The sequence below is a fragment of the Alligator mississippiensis genome, chromosome 1 (assembly GCF_030867095.1).
Source record: "Alligator mississippiensis isolate rAllMis1 chromosome 1, rAllMis1, whole genome shotgun sequence".
NCBI lineage: Eukaryota > Metazoa > Chordata > Crocodylia > Alligatoridae > Alligator > Alligator mississippiensis.
Genome location: NC_081824.1, coordinates 119,979,724 through 120,004,801, shown reverse-complemented (window position 1 = coordinate 120,004,801; position 25,078 = coordinate 119,979,724). Strand labels below are relative to the sequence as shown.

Genomic DNA, 25,078 nt, shown 5'->3' with positions numbered 1-25,078 from the left:
CAGACTCCTTAAAGGAAATCTGGAAATATATATATTTTAATTTTTTTTTTTCCAAATAAAATCAAGCTACATGCATGAGTTTTACTTCTCTCCTACAGTGCCCGTCACTGCAGCAACTAGTTTAGTCACAAACATTTAGGAAACATGTAGCTAAATGAGCCAATCACAATAAAAAATAAAATATCCATCAAAACATCCTACTACCCTGCCTCTTGCCAATAAATTGTAACACAGAACCGCAGCATGAGTGGCGACAACTGTTTTGGCACTATGCTGGCCCATGGAGACAACCTATATTGGGGCGGGCAATTATTTCGGGCGGAGGGCCGCTTACCCAGTTTTGGCAAGCTGTCGAGGGCTGCATGGGTAGCCCCGCCCCCCTGGTCACCATCTTAGGACCAATGTCTCAGGGACAGTGCCAGCAGGGCCCACAGTGGGGCGCAGTCTGGCAGGGGTCTGTGGAGCTGGGTTGGGCTGCACCAGCAGGGAGAGGGGGGACCTGGCCAGGCTCAACAGAGCTCCTGCCGGCCGGGACCCTGTACCCCTGCCGCCCTGCTCTGGGCCCTGCCAATGCTGGCCTCAGGATACTGGTGTGGGCCCTGTGCACCCACTCACTCCCAGTGCCCCCCCAGCTCTGTGGTACAGGCAGGGGGCTGTGCACAGCCCCAACCCCCTGCTCCGCAGCAGGGAATGAGCTGGTGCTTAGTGTGGGGAAAAGTGGCCCCTCCCCTGACCCATGGCCAGCGCTCTCTGCTGCAACCACTTGCAGCCCACGCAAGGTTGTCCCAAGCAGGCACAGGCGGGGGCAGGGGCTGGGGCAGAGGCGCAGCAGATGTTTGCAGCTGGCCCAGGTTCTGGGTAACTGCTGACAGCTACAGAGCCTGGGTTGGGGGGCAGGGGCAGCAGGGCTGGGGGGCACAGGGCACAAGCAGGGCATCCTGCCATGTACCCCCTGCCCTTATTTTGTTTTGAACAGGCACAGGCAGCCCCAGGCGGGCTACGAGCGGCTGTAGCATGGGGCACTGGCTACAGGGTAGACGAGGAGCCGTTTTTCTCCACCACGCTCTGCACCAGCTTGTAACCTGCCCCCGCTGCCAGCCTGGGCCCTGCGCCAGCTCCGGGCTCGCCTGTTGGGGCTGCTCCGCAGCGGCAGCAGCTGCGGTCCCCGTTGCTTGCCGCACCGGGCAGTGTTTGCCACTGTTGGCGCTGGGCTGCCCAGTGCACAAGCTCTGGGAGGGCAGCAGCAGCCGTTGGGCTTCCCCTGGGTTGTACTGCCCCTGGTTCCTGTCATTTTTGACAGGAACCAAAGACATAGAAATATTAATTTTCTACAATTTTTAGGGGCCCTGCAGGCTGGATGGAATGGCCTCACGGGGCCGGATCTGGCTCGTGGGCCGTATTTTGCCAAACCCTGACCTATATGGTGCCAAAAGTAGGGGGCGGAAGGCTGTTACTGTATCATACAGACTGATTTTTTTCTTATTCATATGTATGGAGCTGCAGGGTGCCTTTCACATATTTATAACTTGGGGGGAAGGTTTTCAGAAGTGCTTCCTGGGATTTGTGTTTCTAAATCCATTGACTGTTACCCCTTGAAAAAAAGGCAGGCCTTGCAGCTCAGGTACCAACCTTGAACCTGGGAGCTTGGGGTTTCAACCCCTTGTTCTGCCATGGACTCCCTTGTGACCTAGCACAAACGACATAACTTCTACTTCCCCTGTTCACCATGGGGTATTAATAATACTGCCTTGCTTGTCATCATTATTGGGAGGATAAATAGGATACAGCTATATCAGTGCCCATTAATATCTTTTAGGTCAGGGATGTCAAAATCATAGGGCTGGATGGGTAGCATAAGCCTCCCTACCCCTTTTCCTACTGCCCAATTTCTAGCCCTGCAGGCAACCCTGCAGATTGAACACCACATACCCATGCTTTGGATGTGTCCTGAAGGGCCAGAAATTTGGGACAAGCAGTAGCAACATTATTTGTTCTGAGAGTGACAGTAAGTAACAGTGCAGCCATTCAACTCATCAACCAGATGACATGGCTCTATGGGCCAGATCCAACCCATAGGATTGATCTTTGATACTCCCTTCTTTAAGTCCTTTTGATACATCTCCTCCTCACTCTTTTTCCAATCACAAAATTGTACCGTTTCATTTATCCTATTTCCATGTGATGCTCTAGCACCCCCCAAACTGATAAAGTAAATGCAAAAAAAATGTCCATCTTCCTCACTCTCTCTTTTCCCTTCATTCACTAGATCTGGGATTTGTTTTGTTAAAAATCAAATAGTGTGACCATAAGCCAGCAGGCTGCTCTACCTGAACACATGAGGCCAACAGTCTTGATTGTGACTTCCCATCTCCAGTCCCACATTAAGGATGGCATCCATGCACAAAACATGTGCAGTGTGCAGGCAGACTCCCTGAACTTTCCCCATCTGCTCCAATTTTTGCTCCACTTTCTGTTTCACTGTAGGTGTTAAAAATAAAAGAACACTGAAATGTTTGGCATTTAGGAAACAAACAGGAATTTCTTCTAGTATATGGTGGGGGTGCAGAGGGCTATATCCTACTACATGAATCTATATATTAAAAAGGAGTTTAAGCCAAAATAGAAAAGCAAGAATCTTTTTTTCCCCTCCTAGACATGCTCTATTACAGTGGTTCTCAACCTTTTTTGTACTGGGACCCATTTGTCAAGGTTGATGGCTTGTCCCACCCCACACTCCCTGGCCTTGCCAGCGCCTGACCCACAGTCCCCTTCCCACCCCCAGGCCTTACTGGCACCCCTCACCCCCAACCCAAAGACCCCCTGGCCCTGCTGGTGCCCCTTACCCTCAAGCCACAGTCCCCTGGTTCTGCTGATGCCCCTCACCTACAAACCAAAGCCCCCTGCCCCCCCCCGCCAGGCCATGCTGGTGCCCCTCACTCCCAATGTGCAATCCCCTGTCCCCCCTTCCTCCAAGCCCTGCTGGAGGGGGCCCCCAGCTGCCTCTGTCCCACTCAGACCAGAGCATGAGCAGAAAGTGCAGGTCCCTGTGTGTATGGGCTCTGACTGGGTGCCATGCGGCTCTCTACTGCAAGGACCATCCCTGCCTCCTTCCCTTGCTGAAGGGCCAGGCACCTTCTCCCCCTGCTCCCTTTGCCCTGTCGCGGCCCTGTGCCTGGCCACTGTCTCCAGCACCAGCAGTCAGGCGGGCATGCAAGTGTGCATGCACACCCCCCCATCCCCAGCCCTCTGGAGAGTCCCCTGGACCTCCATCCCCTGCTCCCCATACTTACATGTGTTCAGTGGCCAGTGCTGCTCCCATGACCCAGCCTTTCTCTATGCTGGCCATGTGCATCTGTGTGCGCAGATGCATGCACACCCACTGACTCCAATCATCCCAGGCAGCTGCTTGCAGGCTGGAAAGCTGCCAGCCTGCAAGGGGAAACCCGTATTTTCACGGGTTTTTCTGGGGACCTGCTCACGACCCTTTCAAATATTCTTGTGACCCACTTTTGGGTCATGACCCACTGGTTGAGAAATGCTGTTCTATTATATCAGAGATATAAAATCCCTGCTGTTTCATTTTGCATGCAAGAGAATGTGCATCTGCTCATGAAAGATGCCAGATTGTGTCCTGCAGATTCACATCTTAGCACCCACAGGACAAACACAACATTGCTACCAATAGCACAAGCTTCTCTTTAGAGTTGACTTGACAATTTTTAACTAAATACATTTTTGTTGAAACTGATAAGTTTGTGCAAATGTACTAATTTCAGTTAAGTTTTTGATGAGTCTAGAGTGAACTCTATGGTCAATTCTGATGAAAGGGGCCCTATCTGAAAAACTGATCCCAGACATTTTCAAAGACAATTCTATTTAATTAAGAAGTTCAGAAGGTTTAGAGTTTGTGTCCTGCTTTGGAATTCAAAAACCATGAAACCCTGGAAATAGTCACAAAGTAGTTGGCCTCAACTCCTATACTGCTATTCAACAGGTCTCAACTCTGAACTCCAACGTCAGAAGACTGTTCACTCACAGATCTATTCAGTCTTTGGCATCTCTGCCAAGATATTAAATAGGTTTTCCAATTAGAGGCAGGGGCGATTATAGTTTTTTTGATGGGAACTTCTTTCCTCAGCAATCAGGACTGATCAAACTCATTTCACTGACAAAACCAAGTAGCTATAAGAGGTCAGAGGCCTCTTTTGTCAACTACTAGGTCATGGAATTTGAAGCAGTGACCTGGAGATGACAGATTTTTGGCATGTTTCTGTAATTTTCTAGCTTCATTGCACATAACAATACATTTGACCGAGACAGGTCATTTTAAACATTTGATGATGATATGACAGAAGAACAGGTGCATATACGAATAAGTCAGATGAACAAAAACTGCAATGAACTGCAAGTGTAAGCAAGAATGAGCAGTTGGGTGTCCTACTCAACCTGTTATAATACCAGCTACAAAAGATGCACAAGTTTTTACCATGTTATCAACACAAATATGCATTATAGCTGTATTAGCCTAACAAAACTTTAAAAGGTGAGACTTTAAAAGCCTGTTTAACTGGTGTTCAGCTGAAGCAGAAGATTTATATAGAATAAAAGAGGATATATGAAGTAATGACAAAGATCCCAAAACAGAACACCCCCCAAAGAAACTTACTGTTACCCTGTAGGTGTACTTTCTGTATATTTGCCTGGCAAGCGAATATAAAGTGATACCCACCTCACTCTGTTTTTCTGTTTACAGCACAATACCTTAAAACATCACTTACGTAGGAAATATTAGATATTATGGACTTCTTGAGTAATAACAGCTACCTTGAGTTATAGCATCACTTGGCTCTTGGGTTTCTTTTTCCTCCTTGTCTTCTTGGACACAGGAAGCAGCAGCCATTTGGGCAAGGGCAGATGCACAGTTAGCAGCAACCCCTGTAAAGAAGCAACATGGGTCAGTATATTCAATCACCTCCTCCACTAGATTTAGGTACTGTATCAGACAGTTTCAAGAGGAAACGGACTGATATCAATATCAGCTTTATGCCACTTCCTAGGTTACTATCTTCCTCCCCAGGAAAATTTGCTAAACATCAATTCATTAATTACATACACTCAGCTAGGAACTCAGTTAGTGGTGTTACCCAGGGCACAGCTCAGTCGTGCGGCCTTCCTCAGTCCATCCAGGCTCATGCAAATGGAGTCTCTCTCTTTCTGGGTCTGCTCCTTGGCCCCCTCAGCTCCCAGGATGAATGCTAACCCTTTGGAGCTTCCTGCCATACGACCAGTCAAAGGTGTGGATAAGGTGTCGATTAAGTTTTTCCAGCAACCAATTAGAAGGTATCGAGAAAAAGCAACACCTGGAGCAAGAAATGCATTAATCATTTTCCTGGAAAGCAAAATAGTGTACGCTAAATTGCTACAGAACAAGTTCCATTCCTCTGCAACATGTTGGACCCTCTGATGCTTTTACATGTGTGCTAGCTTTATTGATCTTTGCTGCTTTACATTTAAACTTAGTTTAATTTGTTTATAAGTTTTATCAATAAAAAGCACCCTAAAGGCTGGCGTGGCCTCAGCTGTGATTACAATACTGAAGAGGACTTTGTTAAATTAATTCATAGTTCAATGTCACTGACTTCAATGGAGTCACACCAGAGATGAATTTGCACACAAGATGCAGTTGATCATTCTACTCTCAAAATGCTACAGCAGCAAAACTATCCCTTAGTTCATGGGTGCATAATATATTCACTGATTCTTATTGACCTAAGCCCCTCTTAGACAAGACCCATTTCAACTATGTCCAAGGGACTGGCAAATGCCACTCAACATCTGCATTTCCAAGCAACTCATTTATCTGAAATGCCATTTACCTGAATAAATTCCCATGGGATCATACCATATGCAGGAGTAGGTATACGCACGCTGATGCCAATAGATGCACATATGCACATAACAGGGCTTATTACCTGCCACAACAGAATCATCTGTCTTCCGGATCTGTGTGAGAGGAGATTGTGTTGATGCAGACGCCATCAGTTGTCCTCCAATGGCACTGCTTCCCAAGCCATCAATGTCTGTCAGACCATAAAAACAAAACAAAAACAACAACAACAACAAAAAAACCAAACCAAAACAGGTTACTATTCAACACACCTACAGGGTATGAAGGGCATTTCATACCAGCTCACTATCCTGAGAAAAATACAAAATGTTTGATGTTACACTCGCAAGGGCTCAGTAACTTCTCTGGCAGTGTATAGGGGGCCTTAAAGCAGACATGGGATTCTTGCAAACAAGAATTATGCTTTTGAGTGTTTTGTCCAGAATAATTTTAAATAAAACAAGGGGAAAGGTTTCCATTGCCTCTTGGGACAGTCTCATTCTTAGGACACTTCTTCCTGAGACCTGCTGTGGTTCACAGTCACAGGCCCTATGCCTTCATCTCTGAATCCACAGTTCTCACAACTCTCCCCTTGGGTGCCTGGACTGCAGCATTTTATGTGCATCCTCTGTGACTGCTCATGAGGCTCATCTAAGTTTATCTCCTGCAAGGCTGCCTCCTTCAGGGTCTGTGCCCAGTGATGAAAACAATGTTCCAAACCAGACTTTTCAAAACAACATATTCTGTGATCCCACCAATAAGAACAATACCTAATCAGACAAAGGTTAATATAATATAGTGTATTTACTTGTATACTACATGTACTTCCTCCAAAATTAGGATGCATATCTAAAGTGGGGAAGCTGATTTTCTGTGCTGGAAGGGAGGAATGGAAGCATGGATGAGAGCTATAATGGCTGCCATGCTGCTCTCTTTGGTGACCCCAGGAAGAGAGGGGTGGAGTTTCTTGTGCAACATCAGAGCTACAGTTTTAACCATTCAGAGCTGCTACCAAATTGATAGCAGCTTTTGGCTGAGAAGCTGGTCAGCAGTGGCTGCAAAAATGTTTAAACTCTAGCTTCTGCTGAGACAGAAGAGTGTACAGGATTCAGCCACAACTGTGGAAAAATTGGAGGCATGTGGTATGCGAGAACGAAAATATGGCATTGTGGTTAGTAGAGCAGAATGTCTACATGTATATCTCACCTACTCTAGGCCAATCTATTCCTATACATATCCCAGATAAAACCTTTGAAGACAGCAGGTCAGTCTGCTCTCCAGTAGGCTCTGCCTCTCTGTGCCACCTTTTTATCAGCTCCAAAGTTTTCTAATCATATTCCTGCCAAAGCCCCCAACTCACTGTGGTTACAAGTCAAAGGTAACATGTCAAGCAAACAACTCATGTATTCTTGCTAAGTAACACTCTTGTCCCCTTTTCTACACAAAGGGGACCTTCTGCTTGCATCAACACCTTGCAAGCAAATATCAAACACCACTCAAGCAGAGTAGACATAAATATTTATAAGGTAGTATAGGCATCCTTATCTTCTTCACAACAGTCACCTTAATTTTTCCTTTAGGAAAAATAAACAGAGAACTGAAGAATTTGTTACAGATGTTCAAGTCTTTTAGTTTCTCAATTGCATTTTTTCACAGCAGTATCATTTTAGCACATTCGGGCTGAGTATGAACATCAGTCAATGGCAGTTCAATCAGTGATTAGCTTCTGACTCCCTGTCCTTGTGCTGCTGTGCCATGAATATATTAAAATGATACTGCTCCAATACCATGAAAACAATACTCTTTTGGCGCTCTGACAATCTCACAGTAAGAACACAAGCCTAAAGATGTTTATCCAGAACTGGAGCTGTGAAGACTACTATCTATATTTTTTTAATTCAGGAGGGGAACAAAAATTAGAAAGAAAATTATTTCATTGCAGGTCATCTGAAACATTTCCTGTTAAACATTTCATAATGAATTAAATGTATTATTTCATTTTTATTGTAAAATATTTAGATATTTAGCTATATTTCTAAAGGAAATGTCTCTTGAGAATGAAATGATACAACTTTATTTTAATTCTTCCTCTTTTTTTTTATCCCAAACTCTTCAAACTTCTAAGCAGATTTGGTCCATCCAAACTGCATTTATTTGTTAATAAATAAATTATTTGTAAAAAAAAAAAAAAGTTCTCAGGCAGCCCAACCTAGCACACAAACACAAGACTGCTCTTTTCACTAGATTCTCCCTGACAGTCCCCATAGGAACAAAGGAGTCTGGTAAAATGGACTGTGTTGTTGTTAGGTAGCTATCCCCTACAAAGTTCCTTCTTCCTTCATCAACATTTATTTACATATTCTGGTCAAGGTTTAAAAGCCCTTTTGGCATATTTTCAAAATTATTTATGTATGATAATAGCAGCTTTGTACTATGTAGACAGACTCTGTTGAAGCAGAATACTGAGAGCCATATTCCCCCCACCTCCATGTAAACTGACATAGATCCAGCATAGATCCAGTGACTTCAATTGCTTGACATAAATTCACAAGTGGAGAAAAACAATGGTAGCTCAAGAACACTATACTTTGGCTTACCACCTTTTCTTTTGTCAATACAGAACCCCAGAAAGAAACATCTAATGGTCACAAATCATAAAAAGGTATTTTGTCATAGATGTTTGGAGCAAGTGTAGGACACTGGTTCCAAGTTATCAAAGGTTTATTTCAGCATCTACCTGAGATAATTTCTGAGTCTAACCAGACATAGTAGAAGTCTAACTCTACCCCCTTTGAGTCCCTGAAAAACATTAACATATTTATTTTTGTAACCTACCATTATCTAAACCTTGAACAAAATCCCAAAAATCAGCAAGGAAGTCTTGTGCATTAATGGTTTTGCAGGAATTCAAGCAGGATGATACAGAATTACACTTAGGCACTTAGGGCATCTTTATATGTGCAGGCGGGGGGGGGGGGGGGTGAAGAGCGCTTTAATTAGAGCGGCTCTGAAAGCAAGTCCCCCCGCTGCCATTATGAAAAGCAGGGACGCTGAATACACGAGACACGGAGGCTGCAGGAACGCGCTAATTAGCATGCTATAGCAGACTTGATTAACTGCGTCTGCTCCGACTCGCTGTAATTAAAGCACATCAGAGCAGTGTCCTTGCATGTGTACAGGCACCCCCTAGATCCTAATAGATGGACCAGAATCTTGGCCATATAATATTATGTTCTAGCAAAGCTGAATCCCAATGCTCATTGGGATTTTAAGAAACAATTCGGTCCATTCAGTTTTGGGCCATTGGGGTCACTGAAGCAAAGTACAGACAGTAAAAAAGCTGGAGGCTGAATCAATTCAATCTTTGCAGGTTAGTTTAAACTGCGTCGATTGAACCAATAAGCAAGAGAACAGACATTCACTTTCGATTCTGGAAATGCAGCCACGTGCCTGCAGTAGCTCAGGCCAAAAGCTGGGGGGTGCTAGAGCACACCACCCGGCCTGCCAGCCACTGCCAAAGGGAAGTGAGGGAAGCTGGAGGAGAAGCCCTCGAAGACTTTTCTCCCTGACCCTTCTTCAGTGGTGATGGAGGGGGAGGGTACTTTAAACCCCCTCCCTGGCTCCCATGGTACCCCAGCCAGGGTCTGCTTGGTGGGGAGCAGCCCCGGTCAGCATGGGACCTCAGCTGGACTCTGTCTGGGGGGGGTTGGGAGGGGAGGACAGCCCCTGCCAGGCTTCCGCTCCCCCACTTCCCACTCAAGGGGGGAGGGGGGTTCAGACAGCTCCAACAGCCCTCCCCTCCACAGTGTGGGACCTCAGCATGGGGGTGGGGGGTAACAGGACAGGCCCTGCCAGGCTTCTGCCCCCCCCCTTGAGGAGAGGTGGAGGAACCCCCTGCCAGGCTTTTTCCCCACCCCACTCCCCAATGAAGCATAAAATATGGCCAGGCCCTGGCCCGGGGCCAGCACAGTGAGGTGGAGGGGAGTGGGGGTTTAAGCTTGGCAGGGGCTGCCCCCACAGGCAGACCCAGGCTGGGGTCCCATGTGGGTCTGGAAGGGGGTTTAAACTCCCTCCCTCCCTCCCTCCCTCCCTCCCTGTCTCAATGTGCCAGCTCCAGGCTGGGGCATGGCCACATCCCCCTCTCAGCACTTGAGTGGGGAGCAGGAAGTGAGAGGCCCCAGCCCACAGACCTGGGCTGGAGTTCCATGTGGGCCAGAGATGGGGTTCCCCCTCCCCCTCCATAGCATACCAGCCATGGCTGCTGCCTAGCCATGCCTCCCACTCTCTGCTTGAGCAGGGAAAAGCCTAGGAGGGCCACCCCTCTTTCCCCACAGGTAGACCCCAACTGGGGTCTGGACCTGGGCTCCCTCACCCCCACCCCCTTCTCAGCCAGCTGGAGGAGTGATAATGCACTGGGGAGGGAGCAGAGGGGCAGGGCTAACCCTGCTTGGCTGGAGCAGACAGCACAGTCTAGCCCAAGGCTGCAAAGTATCCTGGGATGCTGGGGGACTAAGAGTTAACTTGAACTGGGAAGGGTTCTGGGACAGAAATTCCAGAAACTAGTTTGACCTAAATCAGCTAAGTCTGATACTACATCCAACCAAGTTATCTTAAACTAGTTTCAGCCATTAGGAATAAGGCAGTCATGTTTATATGGCCATGGTAATGATACTGACCAGTCAGCATGGTGATGAGTGGAAGGCTGTTCTCTTCAGGTCTTCCCCAGTATCCAGCCTCTCCCAGCATGTTTCTTTCCAAGACCTGATGGTAGAGTTCCTCAACCCAAGCCTGAGAAAACACGATCAGCACACCACTGGACTGGACCTGCTTCATGAACTCCTTCTGCAGAGAAGCATACAAATCCAAATAAAACATGGCAGGCCCTCACCATAACATAAGTCTCAACTCAACTCAACTGAGCAGATTCAGTTCTCTTCTCTGAGCCCAACAGGCAACTCCATAGCATGTGCCATTCCATAGAAAGAACTGAGTATGCAGGGCCAGTACTCTAGTACCATCCAACTTGAGACTGAACAGGATGTTACTGCTGAGAAGTGATGGCATCTGATGCTTCCAGTGGGGCACCTCTGATCCGTCTTCCAAATACAGGGCCTGTGCCTTAAAAGTACAGTATAACTGATCACTTAGTATACGAGGGGCCCCATCTGAAGTCCTTAGCTGGGCCTAACTCTCACTGGGTGCATCAACACATGCAATTAATGTGATGTGATAACTTCTAGTGCGGTCTGCAGAGGGGGTAGTGTCTGCACATGAGCCGAGGACAACAGCAATTTGAGCCAGGGTGGAGCAGCCGCACACTGGCAGAGGGGTGCTGGGGGTCAGCCCTAGGTTCTGGCTAGTGGATTCAGAGGGGCTGGCTGGGGTACTATTGTGCTACAGTGTGGGTGTAGAAGGCAGGCAGCCCCTGTGACACCCTCATGCCCCAGCCAGCCATGGTCATACATGCATTTCAATGCAGTAAAGTACTCCGTTACAAGATAGTACTGTCCCTGCACCCTAATACTGGCCCTAATACCACTGCATGGGTAGACTGTAAAGCTTTACTATGGAGTTAATTAGTCAAATCTGCAGTAAAGTGTATGTGTAAATGCACCCACTGATAACAAGCCTGAACTTGTCCCGAAGTGTTAGGGTCACAACTCCTAGAGATATCAATAGAAACCATGTCTGCATTATTATAGTTGAGAAAGAGAACTATTGGTGTTCAGTTTTAGGTGGATCATGTCCTGTGATTTCTAACACACCAGTGAAAGGGATGCTGCCACTTCAGCCACTCACAGGACACGTTTCTTCCCATCGTGGTTTGTTCCATATTACAAACTCACCAGTGGCACAGATTGTTGGGCAGGTTTCTTCCTGTAGTAATCAGAGTTAGACAGTTTCAGGTTGAGCAGCAAAATGTAGTGTGAGACCATGTAGAGGCTGTCTGCATTCATAAGCGTCTGGAAGCTGAAGCTGGGGTTCCCCTCAAGTCCTGGTGAATGCATCATACCTAACAAAGAGACAATGAAACTTCACAACATACATAGCTTTTAAGCTGGGGAAAAAACAACCCTAATTCTAGTGCAACAGAAGGATTTTAACTGTAATGTATTGTTTGAGTTGTTAGCATAAAGAATTATAATAACTGTTGGTTCCAGTACCTCTTTTTCCCATTCCATAACTAGGTTCAAACCTGCTGACTCCAGTCCAGCAAAGCACTTAAGCTTAGATCTAAACAACATGTGAATAGTCCACAATTTTGATAGGACAACTGCTCCATTTTAAGTGCATGGTTAAACACTTTGCTGGATGAGGGTCTAGTGCATTCAGTATTAATTCTCCAATTAACATTCTGTCCAAGACTTAAAATTAGAATTATAGGAAGAAATACTCAGGGCCAACCTGACTGGAACTAGTTATGATCCAACTTTTTCAATAAATACTGTATAGCTCATGCAATTAACAAAACCCCCCCAATTTTTGGATGTGCTAAGCCCTAACTATGACACCTAAAATCACCAGAAGCCATGAGTGCTCACTCTCCCTGGAAATCAGGTCCTATGTTTATATATAATACATCTGATCAGTTTTTTCAACAGTGTCTAGTGGCATTGTCTAAGGCAGATACTCTTCAAAGTTAGTTAGTTGACATATCAGCAGGAAAACTGGAATACTCAATTGAATCCTTATGTTTATTTTAAACATATCAAAATTGTAGACAGCCACAGTATTTTAGGGTATTATATCAGTTGTTATATTCCACTTACAGAATATCAATTAGTTGATTAAGGGAAAATGTTTGTTTTGGAGGAGTATTTGACATGAAATAAGAAATAGCTTTTGAAATTTGTTAAACGATGCAGCAAAGCTGTGTCATTCAATAACAGCCAAAGTGGTTAATTGCTAGTATACTCCTCCCACCATAAAGATCATGCCTATTTTTAGATGCAATAAAAAAGATACAACAAACCATAACAAGAGAAAGAGAAAAGAAAAATGAAAAACAACACACAGAAAAAAATAACATTTTTCTTGCCTCGTGAGGGTTTGAAAGTTCTGTGCTGCTGCCTTCTTGGACTTTCCATAGACGTCACTTTGGGGGCGTGGATAAGGTGAATAACTGTTTGAGGGCGGATTTAGAAAGTGAATAATAGTTCAAGGGTGGGTCTAAGAAATGAATACTCGTTCAAGGACGTGGTCTGTGTGGAAAGGGAGCAATGAGTCTAGATACCTATTGTATCCATAAGGATTTCCATGGGTTTTGTCAAGGAAAGAATGTTTGGTTTTCTTGTGGCTATTGGTAAAAAAAAAAATCTTAATTCTGTACTGTAATGCCAATATAGGCCTAAGTCCAGCAAAACACTTTACTACTTGCTTGAATCTAAGCCTATGTACAGTTCTAGAAATTACTGAGTGTTTAAAGTTAAACATATGTTTAAATGCTAGGCTGGATCAAGGCCATAACTACATGTTCCTAGAGTACATTACTATTTAATACCTACACGTGAAAAATACATCAGGACAAGAATAGCATGAAAGAGAAATAAGTCAAAGAGATTTTTAAAGAAAATGCAGACTTATCTAAGCACACAAAATGTATGCACAATTGCACATCAAATTAATGTGCATTGTTACTGAAATTAAAAGTGCAATATATAAAAGCGCATATGAAAATGGTTAATTGCCCATGCAAATTAGGTATCCATTCGAACACCCAGAATGAACCAGCTTAAGTCACTAATTTCCTCTAAAAATACGGGAAACCAGCAATTTCCTTCAAGCACATTTGACAGATTGAACAGATGCTTGACTCGCAAAAAGGAAACCAGTATCTAATGTGGAAACCTGCCTTCGTGCATTATTTACAGGGCCTAAATAGCTTGAAAATCCTTCCATTAACAGAACATACTAGACCAGAACAAATTCAGTACTAAAGTGTCCTCCTTGATTACCAAAACAATGGTATGCAGTTTATTAGAAATAACTTCTTTGTGCTGTCATGAAAATAACCATGTCTGCATTTAAAGAATAGTGGTTACCAGCTATAATTATAAAAATCTGCCAAGTATAACAAACAACAAGGTTAGCCCATTGTCTTAATGAGGACAACAATTCATTTAAATTGTATAGAAAGATCACAGAAGATTCATGCAACATAGATTTAATGCTTTGTTTAAACCCAGGTCATGTATTTGACACATTTAGATAAGGAAATAAATTAGAAACAAGCATCCAACTTGGTGCTATTAGCTCTTATTGTCACAATTTTCCTTTAGAAACAACTGGAAGAAGGATTTATCAGGGAAAAGATTTCCTACTGTCTACTTCTGACCCTTATTTTTCCTGCAACTCTGTACCTAATCTAACTTTAAATTTTTGCGCTTTTTTTTTTTTTTAAATAGTCTCATGTGCAAAACACATCTGTACTTTTTTCTTGCCTATACCACAGATTCCTGCTTTTTCCATTGATTCTTTTTGATAAATTGTATTACTCGAGTATCTTAGGGACTAGCTTGCAACTTTATAATGTTACACTCTTCCACTGATTAAAAAAAAATGAACAAAACAAAGCAGGAAGAAAGGAGGTTTTTGGAAGAAACAGAGACAATGCAAATTCAAAAACTGTGCGCGCATCCTTGTTTAATGGTTATCCAGCCTTAGTTACCAGAAAGTCATTTCTGTAGCAACTGGGCTCTTCACAGAAGCTAAACTTTTCAACTGTGTCCTTCATAAAAGTATCTTTTTTTAAACAAGGGGTCATATCAACTGAAACATGAACTACACTGCTACTATTAGGATACAAGAAAAAAATTCTACACTAATATGTAGGGTTCCAGGAAAATAGCAGGATACTTCCCACAGTAAATAAGGCTGGAGGTATTATTACTTTTGTTGTGTTGTTTTTTTATTGAATAGGATCTTATTAACCCCCTCTACTTCCAAACTTGGCCAAATGAGATCAAAAATAAAAAAGGAGCAGAGGGCTATTAGCCTTTGCAAGTGCTTACCTAGGGACATAATAGATTCTCATCCACTTGCAGTCTTTATATCAAGACTAGATGCCTATCTAAAAGAAATGCTATGGCTTCAAACAGAAGTTAAATGGAAATTATAGGGTCTGATTCTTCAATCTGTGTTCTGTTTCCTTAGCATTAATAGTTCCTTCAAGCCTTAATCTATGAAGCTACAAAAATCGCCCTTTTTCAACACTTAAAAACTCTGAAATGACAAGACAGACTATGATGCTGCTTTTACACAGGGATCCTTGTGTAACTTGCCCAAGGTTGCACAGGTGCATATACTGCTGCTGAGAAACTGACCTACTCTCGCACTTTAGCCTGAGGACCATCACATGGAGGAAGGGAGGATGGCCTTGAGTGCCTGACTCTCCTGACATCATGTTTACATCCATCACATCTTTACATCTCATCTTTGCAAAGTCAAAGAGGAGAAAAGGGCCCTTGTGTGAAGGAAAATGAGGCCCGTGGACTTCATCAAGACTATTCTTGTGCTTAGTATTACACACACAAGTACCTTTACAAATTGGGGCCTATCTGGTTAAGCCAGGGGCAGGCAAAGTCCAGTCCATGGACTGCAGCACTGGCAGGGTGTGAAGCTGGGTGGGGCGCTGCTCCAGGGTTGGGATCTTGTGGTGGTGACAACGTGGTCTGGAACCAGAGCACAGCTGCAATCCACTGGCCACACACTCTGGACAAGAGTGCGCAGGCAGCAGATTGTAGCTGTGCCCTGGCTTGGACCACACTGTCACTGCCACAAGATCCTGGCCCCAGCACAGCTCCACATCCAGCTATGTACCCTGCCGGGCGCCATCTCCATGAAAACCTTGGCTCTGCGCCATCATGGTACCACCATTGCTGGGGTCTCAATGGAAACCAGCTGCAGTGACACGGGCAGGGGTTGGTGGGAAATGAAGTCTGGCTGCTGGCTGGATCCACCATTTTGCCAGCTCCAGGGTTAAGCTCTGGCAGTTAAGCTCTGGCTACCAGTACAGTCGAGGTGTTGGTGGTTTGCATGAGACCATGGCTCTCCAACCACGATTTAGATCTGAAGCCCTAGACGGACTGAACAGATATAGTGTATCATTTCTGACAGTGCCTGAGAGAACATGAATGAATGAAAAGGAGAGGACTAAAGGTAAAGATGGTCATGATGAAATAAAAAAAGAAATAAATAAAAAGAAATGTATTTTATTTTATGCTGGCCAACTGTCAGGAAAAAAGAAACCCACAATGAATGGGCAGTACTTGTAAAATTTTTTGGAATATAATAAATATTTAAAATATATTCTCAATAGAAAAAAAAAAATCAACCTTTACTTGTTCATCCTTTTTAATTTGTAAAGATTAATCTGTTAAAAGTTTCTTAAAAATTAAGGGCAAGTATTTGACTTCTTAAAACGTATGCACTTGAGTATTTTGTACCACTATACAAGAGCCTGGGCTTTCATGATAGAGAGTTGACATGTACACTAGTAATAGAGACAGATGTGAAGAGAATAGAATCCCTCCTCTTTCTTTGCATTTAAGAGTATATTGCCGTAAGACCTTTTTTTCTTCTGTGACGTTTTTGAATTGCTAATACTAAAGCAGATCTGTAGGGTTCAATTTTCAAATAGGGATAGGTTTGCTTCCCTTTCATCTGCATGCTAACATGAAATTCAAAGCTTTTCTTCAAGAGAGGTCGTTTTAAACACTTGGTTCTTTAGAACTACTGTACAGTGTAATGATTTGCTTAGCTACCACCTCTGAAAATTCCCCTTCTCCTTTTAGTGACTGAGGGCTCAATCTAGGAGTCTATTAAAGACCGCAGACTGACTTCCCACTGACTTTCAGTGAACTTTGGATGAGGAACTTAATGCTCCTTTTGTGTCTATGTGAACATACCTAGCTTGTTTAAAGGAACAACGATATGCTTGGTTTCTTATGCACCTGGTTATTCTGGAAGTGATTTATGATGATTACTTATCTGGAGACAGGCTATGTAAATACAGTGCATGTTGGTTGTACATTAAATATCTGCTTGCAAACCTGAGCAAAAGGTTGAAGAGAAGTTCTGGAGTGCAGAATCCACCTCCTCTACACTAGGGAGCGTGATAAGCCGAGGAAGAAGGGTTTCGAGGGACTGTATGAACAATCGGGCACTGTGCTGGTCTGCTTCCTGATTCTTCAGTAGTTTCAGAGAGAGCGCAGCAGTACGCAAGGACCTATGACCTGGACAGTCCCTTGGGGTCTGCTCTTCATCAGCCAGGGAACAGTTGTCCGAGCCTATATCTGAGACATCTGACCTCCCAGAGTCTTTCTCTGCTGCCATGGAGTATTGATCACATGAGTCAAATTCAGTCCTAGAAAGGTCCTGGTCATCAACGCTGAAGTTACTTTCGCTATATCTAGATCCATAGGACCGTGTTCTGCAGTCAACTGAAAGGAAATTAGTTATATCTGGGTAAACTATGGTGTGGCTCCTTTGAACAACGTCTGGCTGGTCAACTGTTTCTGACTCTGGCTCTTTATGCTGAATCTCTTTGCTTTCTTGTCCAGCTGGAGACTGCAGCAAGATTTTTTGGCTTTCAGGATTATCCTCTGGGGTCGTCTGCCCCATATCCCCCTCCAAAGTAGTCTGACCAGTATCTGTGGTAACACTAATGCTGATATCAGGGCTTTTCTCATTTCCTGATTCCCAGGGTGTGTGTTCTGACGACAGAATGCGTCTTTGCCACCTAAAGTCAGCATCGTTGATTTCCATGGAGTCACGGCTTGTCTCAGTTCCATCCCTCAGTTCTTCCAGGCGACGAAGCAGTAAGTGGACTTGCTCCTCATTAAGGCCTTTCCCTTGGCTTAGCTCATCTAATGCTCCAAGGAAGGCACAGACACAAGACACAGAGGCATAACATGCTTCAATACCTCCTTTAATGCAAGCTTCAGTCATCCCATCCATGATCCTACAATAGAAAAATAAATAAATACAATAGAGGGAAGTTTATTCTGGCTCATGGATCAGATTCTTGGAATGAACTAATATTGCTAACGTGCAATGTTGAGTTTTCTTTGTAATGAAATAAAGAGACTGTGTAATCACCCTTCTAAACTGTTCATAGGGAAGTAGAACTTGCTGTTACTTTACAGGGGAACCACAGTTTAAAAAATAACACACTAGGGGCTTGTCTACACTGCAAACTATTGCAGAATAAACCAGGGTGTGAACTTAATGTTCAATCGTTATTGTGATTTTAACTCCCTAAACAGACATGCTCATTCCTCAGTTAAGAGTGGGGTCTGGTTAATCCATTTTCAGACTGGATTATCCTAGGCACAAAGAAACATTCATCAAGGGAATAAGAGCGGGGAGTTATTCTATTATAGCTAGCCTGGCTATTTCCTTGTGTAGACAACCCTTAAAAATTGCAAAAAAGCAATCAAAATGACAGGGATTTTTATTTTGAAGAAGCACCTACATAAAATGACACCTCCTTTCTCAACAGATCTGCTCCGTGGGCATATTCAGAGCTGAGGCAATATTTATAGGTGTTAGGTGCCTAACATCCGTGATCTGCCTAAAGACCTTGGAAATACTGGCTATTAGGTCCTGATCTTGTACCTAATTATGCTGCTGGTTACCTTTTTAAGCACGAGTAATCCTGTTGAGGTGAATTATTTTACTCCTAAATCTATAGTTAACCGCATAAAAAATGTTGCAGGACCAAACCAAAGCATGGACGTACAGCCATGACTCTGAATACACTGACAGAACAGGGGGTTTTGAAAATTCTAGGAGACCATCCACCTCTTTCTACAGCTTTCAAATATATTTGAAAAGCTGTCCCCCCTAGGGACTACAATCAATTTTCATTACATTTTATTCCTTTACATTTTCACAGCTCTGCCCACAAGCCAAATCTAACCTAAGACAGTTATTATTTATATACTTTCCTGGGTGGGTGGTTATTAGCAGCTTTTTTAAAACTGTGTACTCTTGAAAGAGAAGAAGCCAAAGGAGGAAACAAAAACATACAGTTTGAGAAGATCCAGATGTGACTTCCTTTTTGAGATGGATCTCTTTCTGGAGTCTGGCTCAGAAGAGCAGGGCCCTGCTAAATCGCAGAGGCGCCGAGGACTACCTACTATCTAAAAGAAAAGAAAGTGCAAATTACTAAATGACTAGCTAAATATGCTAAAACAGAGTCATTGTTTTATGAAATCATCTGGTTAAAGGAGAAGTTGAGCTAATACTGTAAATTGTCACAGTAAAAGAAAATGGATGATATTTCATACATTATTTCTTCCTCCAAAAGGAAAGATCTAGGGAAACAGTATAGGTAGTAATATACAGAATGTTCTAAGGGCTTTAAACTGTTCAAAACACACTTCAATTGACTTTTTTTTTAATACGCAACAGTTTAATTCTTGAGCATAAACAGACACCTTGAATAATTTAACATATTGATAAAGGGATGGAGGGCTCTTTTGTTGAATTGTTCATTTGTTAGGTGCTAGGATCTTACATGAAGTGGCAGAGTAATTACTACCAGTTCAGAGTGGTAGGTGGTAGCTGTTCTTAATTGTGTAAGAATTAAGAGGTGATGATACACCTCTGGAAAGGGGAAGGGATAATGGGATGGAAATTTCCTCCAGGAAGAAACCTTCATAACAAATTGCATAGTGTTTAAAAACTTCTTCACGCCAAGAAGGTGCTCCATTTTGTGAGAGGAAGCCCTTGGGCTAAAATGCACTGCATTAAAAAATACATAGATGTTTTGCCTTCTTGAAACTGTTGTTATGCAATGTGTGAAAAGGAGGCTGCACTTGTAAAATAACGGGTATGGAGTAATCCCAAAGGTAGTGTCTGATATTGGCCACAGGTCTAAAGAGTACCACCAAAATACTCAGTGGCTCTTCAGTTCTTTTGCTGTCACTAGTCCTGGGCTGCTAGCCAGAAGAAATTGGAGCCAGCATGGTCCAAAAGCTGATCATTACCAATACCTTGCATCTATCCTAAAGAATCTCAAGGAGACTAAGTCAAAAAACTGGCAATGAATCGAAACACAGTAGGCCCATCTTAACTCCCCGAGTCAAGATGTTAGGCTGTCCACCTCCTTCTATCAAAAGGAAAGGATGGAGAAAGATACTGGAGAAGTTGGGAATGGAATCATCTTACTCCATATCACCCAGCAGAGCTGTCATGTCTCAGCCACAATATCTGCTTGAAACAGAACAGCAGCATGCTCATTTCCAGTGTTGCCATGACAGCTGGGGTGATGGAGAAAAATATAGATGAGAGAGGAATAGTCTCTGCTGAGTAAATAAATTTGACAGTGCAGCTTTAAATTGAAATAGTTATATGCTCAAGGGATTATTGTGATATCGATGTGGCTAACATGTCACTGGACTTCTGTGCACATCTTTATAAATATTCACCATCCATAAATGTTTTACACCACCGGCTTTTTGCTTGAATTTGTTCCTATGATTATCTTACCTCTTTCATGATCTTAATGGCTTCCACCCGGTGCTGTGGTGGAGGATAAAGTAACATACGGTGATAAAGAGACTGTAGCACAGGTTTCATGGATTCCACTGACCCTACCAGTCGAACCAGCTCTGCTGCAATGTAGTAAATGGTCCGGGCAACAGGTCCACTGAGCGCAGGGGCTGTGGAAGAGCAACCAGATCCCCGGCCATGATCTGAGACCCCAGAGGAAGGTGAATCAGTCTCAAGACTGATGCTACTGTGAGCAGAAGTAATTGTTTTGTCATGGACTGGATTACCCAGTATAACTATGAGGGCTGGACACAGTTGCTTCCTGGGGAAAGAGAAAAAGCAGCAGGTGAAAACTGGGAAAAATAAATCTCACCAGGACAGTCCAAAAATAGTTTACAATTAAAAAGGTTATACATATTGTGGTTTACATGACCAATGACAATGGCTGGACAAAGAAACTTTATAGGATATAATCCAGGGGCAGGCAATTATTTTGGGTGGAGGGTCACTTACTGAGTTTTGGCAAGCCATCAAGGGCCACATGATAGGCAGCCAGGGGCAGATAAATATTAATTTCCTAAATTTTTTAGGGGCCCCGTGGGCCAGATACAATGGCTTGGCGGGCCACATTTTGCCCACCCTGATATAATCTTTCAACCCCATTCTTCAATAGGCATGAATCACTAGAGTTGCTCTGGGATGCTTTTTTTAAGAATGCACTGCACATACAGGTTAGTACTGATGCGTACCACAGTCCTTTATTGGATAACAAGCCATCCCTGCTGCTGTGTGGGTGACTGTCATTCTCCACTGGCTGCAAATGACAAAAGATATAAACTCCAAAATTGTATAGCCAAGACAGATTGAGCTCATGTGGCAGAAAGTCTGTGGATTTTAAGTACCCTACCTAAAGGCTCTGGGTTATATACCCTTGCTTATGGCACCTGTATGCAGTTCAGCTGGTGGCCAGGTATTTCTTGTTGCTAGCTATGAATGCATTAGTATTTTGGAAACAAAAATGCAATCACTCTCTATTTCCAGTAAACATATCCATGTATTTCAACTTTACGTGTGCTGTGACATTATACCCCCAACTATGTTTGCTTATAACCTCAATCATTTCTTCTGCTTGCTAGCCATTATGTACAGGTTTATCCCTCCTGCCCTTTCTATCTTGATTTACTTCTTATGGTCCAAAAATTCATGAGCTGCATCAGAATAACATCCACTTTTTGGTCCAAACTTGTGCAAACTGGTGGCTCATCAGCAAATGTAGTACAGAAGATAAAATAAATGATGCCACAATAGGAAAGAAATACATGAGTACAGCAAAAGCGATCCTGTTTTCTCAGGGATTTTTATCCCAGCCTAATATATTTAATGCTTCACTTAACAAGATGCCTGCCAAACCAGCTAAGGTTTCTGAAGTCACAGCAGAAAACATACCCTTAAATGTAATAGTTCACATAATGACTCTGAGGTTATTACATTTTTTTTTTCCAGTTGAGTACTTTGCTCATGAAAGGTGTCTGACTGGTTATATTAGAAACCAATGCCCTCTGCTGGAGAAGTGAGAGGTCAGGAAACAACTGCAACAGGTTTGCCACAAATCTCAATCCATCAATCTGTCTCAAACTCAACCTGCAGCAGATGTCCTGAGAGGTCAAAAGGCAGTTCAGCTTTAGCCCTTTATGTTTCAGTTGAAGTTAAGGATGTCAGTCATGATGACCAGTTTGGGGAAGTAGGTAACAGTCCCTTAAGAAATGAAGCAAAACTACCAACATCTGTTCACATCTATGTCAAACTATAAATATAAATGCCATTTTGCATGTCAAATGTTCTATGCTTCTAGGCTTGTATTTAAAACTCCATCTAGATGAAAATACAAGAGGTTTTCCCAAAAGGGATTTCAGGACTAACAATTCAGAGCCTTCAAGACTCATTAACCAGCAGTATTTTCCTTTCAAATGGAAGCACCTTAGGACAATAAGCTATCTGCCACCCAAAGAAACCAGCCTCAAAGGCTTGTAAACAAACACTGAATGAAGGAAGAGGAAGCCACTGAGCAGTCACCAGATGGGAGCATGGAGACTGAAGCTTCAGAAAAAGGAAGGCTGTCTCACTGGCCAGTTCAAAAAGAAGAAGAAAAAAAAATCCAAAGATAAATGATTTAGGAGGACAAGAGAGTCCTGGAAAATTGTAAAGAACAAGCCAAATAACGTGGTTTTGGTTATTTCCATAGATCTGTTTCTCACACTTTGTCATAAAGAAAGCACGCCCGAGATAAAAAATCTTCTGCATCCCCTTAATTGTGAAAACAGGGTTTCAGATCTAGTGGGAAAAGCAAGAGCTACTAGAGAGGTATGGGACAGCCAGCACTATCTTGAGAGACTAGGCACTTGGGGCATCTTTACACGTGCTCCGGCGGGGGGGGGGGGGGGGTGCATTTTAATTACAGCAGCTCTAGGGAACCACTCTAATTAAAATGCCTTCAGCATCTCATGTATTCAGCATCCAATGCTTCAAAATGGTGGTGAAGGCGCTTTAACTAAAGCTTGTTTGATAAGCTTTAGTTAGAGCACCCCTGCCACCATTTTGACACACGGAAGCAATGAATACAAGCAATGCCGAGGCTGCTGGTGCGTTCCAATTACAGTGCTCCAGAAGACTCAATTAATCCAGTTTTGAGTCCAGACTCGATTAATCGAGTCCGCTCTGACTCACTCTAATTAGAATATGTCTGAGCAGGTGTTGGGCGTGTGCATAGGTGCCCCTGGATAGCAGAGTCCCTCCTTCTATAAAGAGGTGCAGGACAGAGGGTCTTCACCCACAGTGCAGCTAATGGCCATGACCATGAACCTCTCTCCAGTCCCAGTCAGTCTAAGAATGTGTAATCCAAGTATTCAAGCACAGCTTATCCAAAGTTGTTACAGCTCAATAATAAATTTTTAGTGCCAATTAAGCCTGGATTCAAACCAATGACAAGTTCTTGTACGTAAATCCATTACCATCCAACTTCATCATAATGACTTTTAAATGTCTGTATAGCAAGGACAGCCTCAAGCAAAAAAATATAGGTATTCAAATTTGTTTTATTTTCTCAAATTTCTCTCCTGCCCACAACTATTACACAACATAGTTACAGCATGTAACAAGAAGGATCCTCTTGTGCCATTTGGTGTAACTGGTGCCACACTGTGTAAGCATGGAAAATAATTGCCAGGACAAACTTTACTCAGTGAGGAATAACTTCTTTGCAACCAACAACATCCAGAGTATTAAGTGTACTTCTTTCGACTGTTTCTACCATCTGCAAATACTGTGTGTGTGTTAGCAGATTAAGACGACCCAATGCTTAGCAATTTATCACTCAAAGTATTGGATATAGTGTATTCCACAGTGAGGGCAGAGCATAATTTCCCACTGCATGATTTGTTTTAGGTTTCCTCTAGTTTTTTTCTTTTCTTTTTTTTGTAAATAAAAGCAAAAACCTAGAACATTTATAATTGCCAAGGTCTGGTTCACTTTATAAAAGGGGAATGAAATGTGTGTACTTACCAAATGAGGTCAGTAAATCCTCTGTGGTGGTGCATGCTGGGAGATGAACTATTTAACATGGAGAGAATGCATTCAAGGTACAGGAGCTGCAGTTGCTGATTCTCACTGTCAAACAGAAACAAAGACTGTTCCTCAAGGATGAAAAAGATTTACGAGATCTGTTTATTATTCCTTTTGGAGAACTCCACTAGTTCATTTGCCCATTATCATATAATTTAATGCACAGCATTATTCTGCATCTGCCTCAAAATGGTATAGATTTCCAATTGTACAATCCCCTTTATCATCCTATTTACTTTGTTTTTAATGACATTCAGTAAAAACAGGCAACAGGGACAGCAGGGAATTATTAGTTCATCACATTTAATTATGAGGAATAAGAGAAAAAAACCTCTATGAAGAAAAAAAAAGAAAAGGAAGAGATAAGATGGATGTAATTATTGAAATTAAATTTAACAGAGAAAAAACAGTTCTTGTACAAATATGAAGAATTCTTTTCAAACTCCTGTAAAGTTTTTAACAATTTCTTCATGCAAACTGAAGAATGCTCAGTGTTCTTATCTTAATTCTTTCTATCAAACAGATATGTTATCATTCTCTGAAATTTTTTCCCATCCAGACATCTGAAGGCAGCCGTTATAGCAAACTCAGCAAAATCTCTAGTTCATAAAAGCCATCCTGTTGGGGTGGGGGGGGGGGGGGGGGGCGTGCATTGGGAATCATGTGACCACATCAAGTTTGGATGGGGATGATCCTGCCTTGGACAGGAGGTTGGATTGGATGGCATCTGGGGTTCCCTTCAGGCCCTGCTTTTCTGTGATTATTACATGTGACTTTTTTTTTTTGGGGGGGGGGGGGGGGGGGGAGGGGGTCAGTAAACTGCAATTACTAGTGTGAAGACAGAAACAGAGAAGTAGTGCTAGAAGGGGCCTCCAGAGGTCATCTAGCCCAACCTCCTGCCAGAGATAGGATCATTTCTATTCAAGTCATCCTATACAAATCTATAATTTAACCTATGAGCAAAATTACAGTTATCCTAGACACAACGCAAGAACATTTACACCCTAACATGTCACAGGGTAAGCAGAGGGACCAGGACAGCCAACATCCTGCTGCTGCAAAGGTGTTAAAATA

At 43.1% G+C, this 25,078-nt stretch overlaps 1 protein-coding gene across 4 annotated transcripts in view; it reads right to left on the bottom strand.

Moving 5' to 3' along the window:
- Positions 1 to 25,078, bottom strand: part of ARFGEF3 (ARFGEF family member 3) — a 152,723-nt gene that overhangs the window by 45,015 nt on the left and 82,630 nt on the right. For all 4 annotated transcript variants that reach the window (XM_059713482.1, XM_059713486.1, XM_059713484.1 and 1 more), the window contains exons 9-18: positions 23,945 to 24,049; positions 20,384 to 20,708; positions 18,920 to 19,032; positions 16,939 to 17,849; positions 11,734 to 11,900; positions 10,564 to 10,729; positions 5,973 to 6,080; positions 5,145 to 5,360; positions 4,825 to 4,935; positions 2,328 to 2,478 (exon numbers count right to left, since the gene is read on the bottom strand). In XM_059713482.1, coding sequence (XP_059569465.1) covers positions 2,328 to 2,478; positions 4,825 to 4,935; positions 5,145 to 5,360; positions 5,973 to 6,080; positions 10,564 to 10,729; positions 11,734 to 11,900; positions 16,939 to 17,849; positions 18,920 to 19,032; positions 20,384 to 20,708; positions 23,945 to 24,049 — 2,373 coding nt within the window. The remainder of the gene's footprint in view (positions 1 to 2,327; positions 2,479 to 4,824; positions 4,936 to 5,144; positions 5,361 to 5,972; positions 6,081 to 10,563; positions 10,730 to 11,733; positions 11,901 to 16,938; positions 17,850 to 18,919; positions 19,033 to 20,383; positions 20,709 to 23,944; positions 24,050 to 25,078) is intronic.